Raw genomic sequence first — 13951 nt, 5'->3', positions numbered from 1 at the left:
TTTTAAGTGATAGGATTAATGGTGTAGGTTGATACGTTACCACACCTGGGCCTGAAAGTCTCTGTTAATTGCAAAACCCACTCTATCCAGTATATCCTGAGCTTTGGTTTAGTTTGGCATAGTTAGTTTAGAGTTATATTTATGGTGACTTTGGTAATTAACTAAGGCTTCAGCTGGCTTCTTAACAGTCCTCCTGTTTAATTTAAATGAAGCTGAGTATTCAAATTATATTTGAGAAGGAGAGGCCTCCCTTCCATCTAAAAGCTGAGTGGAGTTTTTTTAGTTACAGGCACAAAAGGGAAGGATATACACTCTTACTTTATTGTACTATATAGTATCTAGATAGATGATCACCTATTTGTTTATTCTGAAATTAGTAGTCTTGAATCAGAGTTTAGAGGCAGGGGTAGGTAGCTAGTTCCTTCTATTAAAAATTTTCTATGTGTTTCAAGCAAATAGCTACTTTATAATGTGATGTACAAATTAAATTTTTGTTATTTTTAAAATTATATGTATGCCTCTATTTTGTGTGTGTGCATGTGTGCATGCTGACAGGTCAAGGATATCAAGATGGACTTATGGGTGCTTCTGAGCTAATGTGGTGCTGGGAATTGAACTCCAGTTCTGGATGAGCAGCACATGCTCTTAACCACTGACCCACCTCTCCAATGCGTGATGTGCGAATGGAAATACTTGTGTTTGGAGTGTTTTTATTTGTATATCACGTTACTAACTGTTGTTTTTCACGTTTCATATATAAAGGAAAGGGGCTTAGTCTAAGTTGAGGTCCGGTGAAATTGATTTGAATCTAGTCTCAGACTGTCTTTAAAAAATCCATGTAATTAATCACTATACCTTCAGTACTTACTATATACTATTAAATAGTTTAATACTTAGAAACTATTTGCTTATTTGGTAATTGTGTGAATTAAATAGCACTAATAGTGGTAGTATAGCATTGGGTCATAGAGTTTGTATGTATTGCATTCACACTTTCTATGACTGCATACTTAATCAGGGACCCTGATGGCCCTTGGATGCAGTCACCTTACATTGTATGGGCTTTTTGTTCATTTTTACTATTTGCGTTTGACCACCAAGTTGATGAGTCAGATCTAACACATGTTAATATACAGTTTTATGAAGTCAGCTGTCTAGGAATGTGTTGTCATTTAGCAGTTTTCATTATTGTCTCTAAACACACACCCACATCCATGCACACCAGAATTTTGTCTGGAAAGCAAGCACTAGATACCTTAAGTTTGTAGCATATATTATTGAATGAATGACTGTGTCCTGATACTGACTTAATGAGTTTTTTAATTTTTTTTCAAGTATTAAGATGTGAGTATAGGAGTATGGTCCATAAGCCAGAGCAATCCACTTGTCAAGGTGGTAGTACCTAACGGTCCTAATTTTAATGGTGTGGTTATTTTTCCGGTAAAGTTTTAAACCTTTGTTTTTAAGTTGACTGTTTCTAGCATCCTCTGGTCTCCCCGTCTGTTTTGGGGAAGAGAGTGGGTACCAATGTAAACAAGGACAAATATAAAAGCAAGAAATTAAGAGAATACATTGACACATTAATTCTCACCAATTCTCACTGTTCCTTAGTAAACCTTAATGTTAGAATTTCTCAGAATGAACAGGAGAACCTTTTCTTGAAAAGCTGGGTATTTGTTTCTCAGTGATGGACTTAGATATAGCAACAGAAGGAAAATACTCATTATTTGATTTACACCCCACCTAAGAATGTGTAAATTTGCAGGATTAAGCTTATGCAGATACCAACTGAAAAGCAATGCTCCCTTTTCAATGATGGTGGTACTCTTTTCATTGGCCAGGTAATCCCTCACTCATTGTTGACATCCAACACTCTAATCATTATTGTCTTGCTCTCTTGTGTACTGCTATGACAAAATACTTAGCACTATGTAACAGTTCTGGAGGCTAAATCCCAGAACAGGTTTCTAGACAAAACAAGCAAAAGAAATCGCTTATAAAAAAGGCAGCATTAATCAATCCATGAGGTTCCATTCTCATGACATGAAAACCTCCCATTTAAATCTCAGCCTCTCAATTGTGTATTGAGGATTAAGTTTGCAGCATACGAATTCTCATATCATGTCCTACAAGTACTCTTGATTCCATTGCAACCTCTGGCCTATATGGAGAATGCCAAATGTCCTAAAGAATAGAGATTTGCAAAATAGAGTTGACTCAAAATTGTGAACTGATCGTATGGGAGAGTTAAGCAAGTGGCACCATCTATCATGGCCAAGTGTTGTGATGGAATGGGGCGGGAGGGTGCGACACAAGGAACAAGAAGTAGGACTTGGATGAGATTTGTGTGTTAGGATAGCATGTAGATATCAGTTGCTGTAACTATAGATGAGGCTGACAGAGCAAATAGAGGGCAAGGGAGACAGCCAAAACCTTGAAGGACATTAATATTAGAGCAAAGATGAGTCACTGAATTAATTTCAGAAAAGTAATAAATGCAGAGGAAGGCAACTGGTGGCAAACAACAAGGCAAAGCAAGAAGTAGCGATGCAGTCACAAGTTGAGCTTTGGCTGTAGCATGAAGTGGTGTGTTAAATCATCACTTCATCACTGCGCCCTTTGCAGATCACCCTTGACCTCCAGACCCTTAGCATTCTAGCACAGATCGCTGATTATCATCACAAATAGGCACCCTATGCTTTTACTTTAGCTTTATTTAAAAACTTAATCATAATATATAAAGGAGGGGTTTTTATGCATCATGAATAATTCTCCTAATGTGATTGGATCCTTTGTGGAATATCTGCTTATTGTCTTGAGTGACATGTCAGTGTCTGCTTATTGCAGAGGACATTGGATTTGTTTTTATGATCCTGTTTGGTGTATTAAGAATAATTATTTCATAACCTTTTCTAAACAGAGAAATATTATATACATGGTCTCCCTGGAGGCTGTGTTTTGAGTTTGTGACTAACATCATAGGACCTTTTAAACCACCATCAACCTGGTTACCTCTTCCATGATCTAAGCAGAGCAGAAAGCATCTGCATAGCTCCATAGTGATTTCTACAGAATACAGGTACACAAAGATACTTGTTCCAGAAACTGTATTGTGTGACCTACTGTGTATGTAGAGATATGTTAAAAGAAAAAAATAACCTGGATTTTATATGCATTGAGCAGATAATCTGAGACAGTACAGCACTCATCCAAACCTGTTCTTTAAAAAGGTGCTTAGAAGTGGATTTGAGTTGTGAGAACCCATGGTGAAGGGCATGTGTTAAATTATTTCTTTTATTAATGAAGATGTCATCGTGTCTCTCCCTGCCCCCCCCCTCGCCGAGACAGGGTTTCACTGTAGCTTTGGAGCCTGTCCTGGAACTAACTTTAGTAAACCAGACTAACCTTGAATTCACAGAGATCCATCTGCCTCTGCTTCCCAAGTGCTGAGATTAAAGGTGTGCATCACCCGGCTGAAGATGTCATTTTAATTTGATCAAAATAGGATCTGTGTAGTGCAAATTCTAATTGGCCTTTATATATATATGTGTGTGTGTGTGTGTGTGTATACACACACATACATACATACATACATACAGAGATAAATATAGTGGTAAATGCTGAAAAATCAGAGAAACAGAGCAGCCAGCCTCTAGAGTTCTCACCTGAGACAGACTGAATACCCCATTTGGTCTGAGGATTTCATAGAAGTAAGAACCAGTGGCTGGCTGCTCTGCTTCTCTGATCTTTCAGCTTTTACCCCCTAATATCGGACTCCAGGTTTTTACTATTAAGGTCAGTTAGAATTCACGCTACATGTTTGGGGGGTTTTGGAGGGATTGTTATTTGTTTTGTTTTGTTTTCCCCCAAGACAGGGTTTCTCTGTGTAGCCCTGGCTTTCCTGGAACTTGCTATGTAGACCAGGCTGGCCTCAAACTTAAGAGATACACCTGTCTCTGCCTCCCCAGTGTAGGACGAAAGCTGTGCTCCACTACCACCCGGCTCAGAGTACGATTTGTAAGATGACAGAAACTGAGACAGGGAATAGTTTGGTCAGAAGAGATCACATCAGGGCTGGAGAGATGTCTCAGTGGTTAAGAGCATTGCCTGCTCTTCCAAAGGTCCTGAGTTCAATTCCCAGCAACCACATGGTGGCTCACAACCATCTGTAATGAGGTCTGGTGCCCTCTTCTGGCCTGCAGGCATACATACAGACAGCATATTGTATATATAATAAATAAATCTTTTTAAAAAAAGAGATCACATCAAAACTTGTTGAGAAATAATGTAGTTATGATTTCATTATATAAGTTTAACATTAGCAATAAATCTACATGTTCTTTCCCGTTTGTTCTTTGTAAAAACCATGCATTTCTCTGTATCATATTGGGGGAAAAGTTCAAAATTTTCATATGAATTTTCAAAGGTCAAAGGAAGTGTTAAGATACTGTGCAGTGGAGGTATTGATGTAATATGCATGCATACAAAGGAAAACACAGAACTGGGATGCAGTATTCCAGACCCCTCTCTTCCTGATTTGGTGCAAGGATGAGAGTTAGGAAGGTACCTGGTGCAACTAAAAATATGAAATTGAAATTTAGTTTGAAAGCCACTAAGAGATACATAAGGTTCTTCAGAAAAGTGTTACCTTTTTATATTTGATATGAAGTTATTCAATGTCCATTAATGCCTTTGGTTCCAACTTTGAAATTTTTACTAATTTTTCACATTGCTGGGAATCGAATGCAGGGTTTTGCAAATATTAGACCCATTTACTGAGCTATACCCACTCCCAGTTCTTCTTTTCAGTCCTTTTAATGGAGAAAACAAAAAAACTTGTGACTTCCAACATGCTACTATGTCAGTTGCTTCCATTGTTGTCCTGTTAAGTTTGTGACAGCAGCCAGCTCATTCTGTAACCCTGGCTGCCTGGAGCTTTTGTGAGAATCAGGCTGGTCTCTTCTGCCTTGCCTCTCAGGTGCTGAAATTATGTGTGGGTCTGGTTGTCCTCCTGAGTTTATTATGGTAGCTTTTAGGTAACTGTAGTCTTTATTCAGATAAGGTAATTCTGTGGTTTATGTAGTTGTAATGTTAGTTTCCACTAGCACAGACAGTTAAGAGCATTGTTGGCATTCCTGAAGGAGTTTGATCAGTGATGTTTACATCTGCACTAGGAGAGTAGGAAGTCCATGAGTAACAACCTTAAGGATATCTTGGGGGATTGATCCAAGGTGTTGTCAAGGTTCCCTCCAGCTCTGAAGTACTCAGATGCCAAGGAAGTACACACATAAGACAAGCCGCCTGGGGTGTTGTAGGGGAGCGACATAACTTATGGGATAAGAGCATGCTGCTGCTGATGACGATGATGCTGTTTAGTTGAGTTCCATCTCTGGCTTTTTGCCTTACTTTCCTCAGCTGTAGAACAGACACTGTCAATTGGAGTCATGGTATTATAACTAAGAACAAGGTCAATAGGAACTGGAGCTTGTTTTTACCTTGAGCCACATTGTCAGCCTTCTTAACATCATCTGTAAGGAATCAGTAATGACTGCCAGGGTTGTTTGAATGAGTAGAGAATTCAGCATTGGGTCTGACAGTAGTAGTTGCCCTGTGAGAGGTACATCCTGCTGCTGTATTTGTCAGAAGCACCCACAGGCACCTGTTTGAATGATTAGAAGAGGAGAGGAGGGAAAATAAAATGGTGCTTAAAAATTAAGAGTGTTTCAGAAGGCCTCTCTGTAACAGTATTTTCACATGTCTTAGTGGGCTTGCCAGGTTACCAAAACTTAAGTTTAAGACACTTTTATGTGTATGGGGTTTTGCTTGCACATATATCTATATACTGTGTGTCTGAGGAGGCCAGAATAGGGCATCGGATAGTTATGAGTGCTAGGAACCAAAATTTTTCCTCTGGAAGACCAAGTACTCTTAAGTGCTGAGCTGTCTCCAGCCCCCAAGATGGCTTTCTTCACAGATGAGAGTGTACAGCGTGTCTCCTGTTAGCTCTACTTCTCTCACATGGTCCTTGTGCTCTGCTGCAGGTCTAGCAGGTAGAGTGCAGTGGAAGCCTCTGTTGCTGCCGTCATGCCGTTCCCATTTGGAAAGTCTCACAAATCTCCGGCAGATATTGTGAAGAACCTGAAGGAGAGCATGGCTGTTTTGGAAAAGCAAGACATTTCTGACAAAAAAGCAGAAAAGGTATGCACCTGGCTTTACCTCCTTTATTAAGGACCAAAGATAGACTATGAGGTAACTTTTAAAAACCAATAAATTTCCATTTGGATGTAGTTGGGTTTATTTTTTTAAATAGGGTTTCACTCTATAGTTCAAGCTGGTTTGGAATGTGGGACAGTTTTCTGGGTGCTGGGATGTGAGTGCCAGTGTGAGTGGCACCAGTGTTCACTTACTCCACTCTTGAAGTATTAGTGGTCTGATTCTTGAAAGCAGTCTTCCACCAGCCAGGACTGGGCACTAGACAGCAGCTACCTCTGCCTGCTGGGCAAGTGTTCTGCCACTGAATCACACTTTCTGCTCCTGGTTTCCTCGGTGTTTTTTGTTTTGCTTTGCTTTCTTCTCAACACATAGCATCCCCATCTACCTAATCACTACAGTCTAAAGCCTGGCTTTGTCCTGGTCAGGTCTTATCCACTCTTCTCAGAAGAGTCGTATGTGTTTTGCTCCTGAAAGGACTTAGAATAGAGCCTGTGAGTTCCACGTTTTCTTGAGGACAATCCTTATAGTCTATGTCATGAACCTTAGTCTTCAAGGTTAGATAATCAAATAGACTATGTCTCAGTCTTGTTGTCTTTTCCCTCATCCTTTGAGAATGGTGTTCCCCTCATTTATTTTCACCAAAGCCCCATTTCTCTTTCAGAACGCTCACGTGTATTTTTCTTAGAATAGAGAGTCTCAGAATCTTCCTTCTTTATCCCACTCCTGCGTACATAAAACAAATCTCCATCATTTGGGCACCTGTCTTGAAATGCCTAAACTGCCACTATCTTCAACTTGTGAACTTGTTTTTTGTCCCCTTTGCTTGCTAGTCCGAGAGCTCTGAGCACTATGTCTTTCTGTCCTCTTGTGCTCCATAGGATGCCTTACTCTAATGGCCTAAATACCCATCGTTTATGAATGAGTGATAGGATGAGATTTTTTTTCACCTTTAAGAAATTATTTCCTGTCTAGGGATGAAAGTTAGGTTACTTAGCTACTGCTACTTCCTGTATGTGTGGTTTTTCAAGACAGGGTTTCTTTGTGTAACAGCCCTAACTTTTCTGGAACCAGCTCTTATAGACCAGGCTGGCCTCAAACTCAAAGAGATCTGCCTGCCTCTGCCTCCTGAGTACTGGGATTAAAGGTGTTTGCCACAACTGCACGGCTCCTTTTTTTTTTTAAAGCAGTAAGACTTTAGAGATTATCTTTATTTTTAGATAGAATGATGTAATCATTGTTTGATTTGAGTTCCTTACCCTCAAATATTATGTCACAGTTAAGTAAATCTGGAGAATGTGTGGCTAATTCTTCCTATTCTGCATGGTTCCAGAGAGGCTGAGTTGGCTCAGTGTTGAAGAGCACTTGCTGGATCCGTGTCTGACCACCCACAATTGCCTGTAACTCCAGCTTCAGGGGTTTTGAAGTCCCTCCTCTGGACTTCTGTAGGCACCTACGCTCAAACATGTACATACCTACACATATGAACACATAAATAAAAAATAACATAGATCTTAAGTAGCCCCAGAGTTTTTGGCTGTGAACCGTCATTTCTGCTCTGTTTTCCTCTGTGGCTTTACCAGTGTCTTTTGGTGTATACTGTTCTTAGCCTTATCCTATCTCCTTTTGTTTTCTCATTCTATTTAATATTTTTAATGCCCTTTGAACCAGGAAACCAAACTGATTTAAAGTTGTAAAGAGCGTCTGTGTCTCTGTCTGCTTGTCTGTTTGTCTAAAAGTACTACTGGATAAGGTAAGTGCTAGCATGAACACAGAATGTAGAACTATCCAATATTGCCGGGCAGTGGTGGCACACGCCTTTAATCCCAGCACTCGGGAGGCAGAGGCAGGCGGATCTCTGCAAGTTCAAGGCCAGCCTGGTCTACAAGAGCTAGTTTCAGGACAGGCTTCAAAGCAACACAGAAACCCTGTCTCAAAAAAAAAAACAAAAAACTATTCAATCTTACTAAAGTGGTTCATAAGATGTAAAAATAGGAGACATCTATTTCCAGACAATGGAATCATGTATCCTCAAGAAATTAGAGATGGCAGTTAGCAGAATCACAGCAGCACTTGCAGCTCAGAAGGCAAGAGGGTAAGCTTGCGTGCCCTGGCCTCCTTCTCACTATTGAATATCTTACACCTGTATAAAACAGCCAACAGTCCTGGTAGTCCACAGGGTCTAACTTAAGATAGAAGTAACTGCAGTTAAGAAGAAGCAGAGTTGATGCCTATGGCTGGCACATGAACCAGCAAGTTGTCTTGTGAAGGAGAACACATGCCACAAAACAGTGATTCATACTTGTAGGAATTGTCTCAGTGGCTCATTCTGTTTATCAGAGTGAGTGAGAGAGAGTGAGGGGGGGAGTGGGGAGAGATATGCTGGGGATTGAGGCAGACTTTTGCAAATGCTGGGCAAATAACTCTGCCACTGAGCTATACTACAGCTGTCATTGAACTTGCTTCATCTTCGGCACTAGGAATGTCATACATACAAGATACATAAAGTTTCTGCTTTGTGAAGCTTCCATTCTAGTTGAGAAGGATGGATGATGGACACATGTTGTAGGGGGCTGCTTGTTCGTTCCCTGCTGCCCAGACTCGGAATAACCACACAGAAACTGTATTAATCAAATCACTGCTTGGCCTATAAGCTCTAGCTTCTTATTGGCTAGCTCTTACATCTTAATTTAACCCATTTCTATTAATCTGTGTATTGCCATATGGCTGTGACTTACTGACAAGGTTTAGTCTGTCTCTGGTGGCAGTGGCTACATGGTGTCTCTCTGTCTCCACCTTCTTTCTCCCAGCATTCAGTTTAGTTCCCCCCCACACCTACCTTTATTCTGCCCTGCACAGACCCAAGACAGTTTCCTTTATTAGCCAATGGTATTCACAGCATACAAAGGGGAATCCCACGTCAGACACATATTGAAGAATGTTTCACGAAAGCAATAAAATGGACTGACAGACTTATAGAGCATATTTCTTAAGCTTTTGTTCTCATGACACCTGTATACTCTCAAATTGCTAAGACCTTAAAAAAATACTTTATGTAAGTGGGAAGTGGATATTACCCCACTAGAAATTAAAATCAAGAAAGTTTTTGTTGCTGTTGTTGTTCTGTTTTGTTTCTCTTTTTTTGAGACAGGGTTTCTCTGTGTAACAGCCCTAGCTGTCCTGGAACTAGCTCTGTAGACCAGGCTAACCTTAAACTCACAGAGATCCTCCTGCCTCTGCCTCCTGAGTGCTGGGATTAAAGGCATGCACCACCACCACCCAGCAACAAATACCATTTTTATGGAAAATAACTGTATCATCCAAGGTGAAAAATTCAGGGAGAAGAGTAGCATTGTTTTGAAGCCATTTCTTAAATTTTTCACTGTGCTGAACTACCCAGCGAAAATGTCATTAGTCTGGAGGTTGAGAACTCCCACTCTAAGCCAGTATTACACAAGAATAAACCTGCTATGAGTGTAAAACAAACATGGGAATTTCTGAAGAATAACTCCATGTAAATTAGTTATTCTGAAACATTAAGAATAGAAAATACCTGAGATTTCTGACTGATTTGTCAATATCTAAAAGGAAATGGTGACTAGTGTGCATGGTGGAAGAGAGAGAACTGAGACATGAAAGTGGAGGGAAGATGCAGTTGTGAGTAGTGTGAGACACACTGTTAGTACAGTGCTGAGGCTTTACACTAGGAAACCGGATCTAACCTGTTAACATTGTACTAGAGAAATAGCATACAAATTTAAAATATAACTATTGCAAATAAAGATAGGAGTAACAGTAGTAAGCTATTAATAAATGTTGACAAAATGCAAGAATAGCTAGGCTAGAAGTGCAGGCATGGTGACAGATACTTTTAATCCCAGCACTTGGGGGAGGATCTGTGTGTTTGAGGCCGGTCTGGTCTGTCTAGTGAGTTCCAGGGCTATATAGAGAGATTCTGTCTCAAACAAATAAACAAAATGCAAGAGATGTTAGGAAAAGTTAGGACTGCTAAATGAATAGAATATCCAGCTTTCTTTAAACGTCCGCTCTAGAAAATAGAGTGTCTGTCCATATCAGTGTCACCTGTCTCGTTCACTATACCAGAAAGTGCAGACTGTCCCGGAAGACTTTAATCAGGAAGTGTGCTGAACCCCGTTAGGAGCACAGAATGCTGGATCCATGTTACGGATAAGGAGGTGAGAGGTGCTTCAGATGCCATTTCTTCCCTATGTCATTCTTAAATATTAAACCGTTCTGTTCAGGTAATAACAATCTTTGGGAACTTGAGAAATAGAGACTCCACTCTGACAGAAAGCATGTTCCCAACCCTCTTCTGTTTGGTCTTCACAGTCCTTGTGCATGACTCCATTCTTGTAGGCACGGGTCAGAAAAACACCCATGACATTCCCAAATCAGTTCTTTGAAGAAAATAATTTTTAAATAGTTGGGTTTTGTTTGTTTATTTATTTGCTTTAATTTTTTTAATGATTATTGATTCTTATTTTATGTTCATTGGTGTTTTGCCTGCATGTTTGTCTTTGTAAGGGTGTCATATCCCCAGGAATTGTAGTTACAGACAGGTGTGAACTGCAGTGTGGGATTTGAACCCAGGTCCTCTGGAAGATCCTCCAGTGCTCTTAATCACTGAGCAATCTCTCTAGCCCCAAAGAAGAAAAATAATTTTTAAACTCAGAATCTAATCCTGTGTTTGATCTAAGCCATTCTTTACTCTGCTTAGATTTCTGCAGTATCTATAACTGTTGTGATATTTTCAAAGCAAGCCAACTGATATTTATTTTAAATTAAGTCCTTACATGGGCCTAAATTACTTTCTGCAGCCAAATCTTGTCAAGGTCTATTTTTGTAAGACTTTTGAACAAAGGGTAGTTTTTATGCTGCCACCTAGAGCTCTGTCGTGTGCTAGTGTCATTGCTAAGTTATATATCTGTCTTTATTGCTTCACTGTTGCTCTGATGAAACACCACAGTCAGTCAACTTACACAAAAGAAAATGTTGAACTGGACTCATGGCTCTAGAGAGTTAGTCTATAATGGTGGGATGAAAGCATGGTGAGCTAAGAGCAGAAGCAGAGAGAACACCAGGAATTGCTTGAGGTTTCTGAAACCTTAAAGACAGCTACAGTGACACACAACAACGCCACACATTCTAATCCTTCCCAAACACTTCCATTTACTAGAGACTAGGCATGCAGATACATGAGTCTACGAGGGCCATCTTCTCCCTATATGCAGTGTCCATTTCTCCCCCTATAGTTAAGGATGATCACAAAATATTTTTCATGATTAGATGAATAGAATAATATGACTAATAACTCGAATCAGAGAGTTCAGTATAAGGGTTCTTGTGATCTGCTGTAAGATACAGCCCTCAACCCTGTACTTACATTGTTTAATTTATCCGAGGGAAATCAAAACTGTAACTAGTAATTTGATTAACAAGGAGAACAGAAAATTGTGGATGAATGAAAATGGGTACCAAAGAAAAATTAGTGACCAGAGAGCTTTAGAATGTTTAATATGGATATATTTACTGTAGCAAGTGTTGAATACAGAGCTACTAAATGTATGAGATGGTACAGCCACTTTAGTAGACAAGAGGTTTCTTAAAGAGCTGAATTTAAATCGACCATTTGATCTAACCATGACACTGCTAAGTATATACCCAAGAAAACATGAAATATATATTCATACAAAAACTTGAGAATGTTTGTAGAAGTTTTATGTGTAATATAGCCTGTGACCATCTACCAAGTTTGTGTGTGTGTGTGTGTGTGTGTGAGAGAGAGAGAGAGAGAGAGAGAGAGAGAGAGAGAGAGAGAGAGAGAGAGAGAGAGAGAGGGCACGTGCCATGAGGATCAGAGAAAAGTCTCAGAAGTCAGTTCTTTTACCACATTGTGGAATCCAGGGCTCTAACTCAGGTTCTTAGGCCTGGATTCAAGATTCTCTTCCTGATGAGCCATCTTGCTGACCTTAGTTTACTTCTAGATCCCATCTTACATCTTTGTCTTGTCTTCATATCTTTCTATATAAGAACTTTGATTGCCCCCACCCCTTCTATTTTTAGACAGGGTCTTACTATGTGGGTCTAGCTGTTCCGGAACTTGCCATGTAGACAAGAGTGGTTTCAGATACACAAAATTCTGCCTGCTTCCACCTCCTGAGGGCTGGGATTAAAGGCACTCACCCCCACATCCTACTCCATTTTGTTTTAAATAATTTATTTTGAACGTGCTAATTTATAAAAATAAATTAACACCTCTTCCTGCTTTTGCCCAGTGGACAGTGTGGTCTTATTCTGTCTTCCTTCTGTTTGGTGCTTGTATGGCACCAGCTCTGAGCAGTGTAGCCTGTGCTGCAGCAGCACAAAGATGAGTGTTATGAGGATGTCAGGTTTAAGACGAGAGACTTTCTGGTTTGGGGGTGTCCTGAGATAGGTAGTTGCACCAAAGTTTAATTTCCTGAGGACTGAAGTTCCACTTTATATACCCATCCATACATCCTCCCTCAGACATCATCTGTTACCAGTCTGGCCTTCAATTCTTCAGGCTTTTTCCTTGGCCTCCCAACTTCATTTTAAGGGGAAAGTCTCATAGCCTGGATGCCACCAAGAGAAGGTTATACTGGATACTATCCTAAGGTTGAAGAACATCCCTACCTTCCTACCCTAGGTAGAAAGGAAGCCTTATTCTAATACTGTTGCCCTTGATACAAGCATTCGCAGTGATACAAGCATTAGATATGAATTTTGAGATACTAGTTCTGTTTACATTGATTCAGTAAGTTAAATATTAAAAAAAATAGTTCTTAAAGCTAAATAAAGTTCTCATTTGGTTGTATGTGGATGCTAGGGAACCTTCCTACTTCAGTCACTTACCTACCTCCCAAGGGACTTACTTAGCTCTGCTCTTCTACCTCAGAGCTTGAATTCCAAGAAACTGCCATGCCTAGACTCTGTTCAACTTGGACACCTTCAGCCCCTGCTATATGCAGCTATTTCATAGGTCATTTCTCAAAAGTCCTAAGGAAACAACTAAGACCTTAAACAAAAATTTTTTCCCTCTCACCCCACAGAATAAGTAATGAGGGGCATGTGACTTCATTTTCCAGTCAAATGAGTAGCTTGTCATAAGGGATATTCTTGACTATGTATTTATAAACAGTTGGCGACTGTTAATAAAACAGTCTGCCTGTGAAACCTAATATGAGGCTCCCTGGCCATGCAGGAGTAGCATCTGTGCTTTGGAACACCATGTCCAGCTGACGAGCATTTGAAGAGTGTTCCAACAGCTAGCAAAGTCATGAGATCATTCCATGTGTAAGTCGCTGTCGGACACTGTAGTAGCAGGTAGAGTTAGGAGTGTGAGTAAGCCCTTTCTAAAAGTATGTTAAAGAAATTAGAGGCACGTGAGATGGTAGTGCCCTGCAATGTCGGCAACTGAAGACTGCTGTTAGATACCAGAGGAGGGTGGGTACCTGGGAGGGAAGGGCAAGGTTGGAACGCACCTAGATGACAAAGGGAGAAATGTGACACTCAGGCTTTTACCTGGAAAAAGAGCTCAAGACGCCCAAGGTGAGAATGAAAGTAGATGACAGAACAAAAGAATTGAAGACCTGGGGCTGCAGAGAGCGCTGTCTGCTTCCAGATGACCAGGGTTCAATTCCCAGCACCCTCATGGCCACTTACCCGTCTGTAATTCCAATTCAGGGCTTCTGACACCCTT

The 13951-nt window shown here is 40.3% G+C and overlaps 1 protein-coding gene across 2 annotated transcripts in view; it reads left to right on the top strand.

Moving 5' to 3' along the window:
• Positions 1–13951, top strand: part of Cab39 (calcium binding protein 39) — a 76681-nt gene that overhangs the window by 28453 nt on the left and 34277 nt on the right. For both annotated transcript variants that reach the window (XM_038340044.1, XM_038340045.1), the window contains exon 2: positions 6042–6198. In XM_038340044.1, the coding sequence (XP_038195972.1) occupies positions 6085–6198 (114 nt within the window). In that variant the 5' untranslated portion in view covers positions 6042–6084. The remainder of the gene's footprint in view (positions 1–6041; positions 6199–13951) is intronic.

The sequence above is a fragment of the Arvicola amphibius genome, chromosome 8, assembly GCF_903992535.2.
Source record: "Arvicola amphibius chromosome 8, mArvAmp1.2, whole genome shotgun sequence".
NCBI classification, from domain to species: Eukaryota; Metazoa; Chordata; class Mammalia; order Rodentia; family Cricetidae; genus Arvicola; species Arvicola amphibius.
The sequence above is the reverse complement of the archived record's forward strand: the minus strand, read 5'-3'. Positions and strand labels throughout refer to the sequence as shown.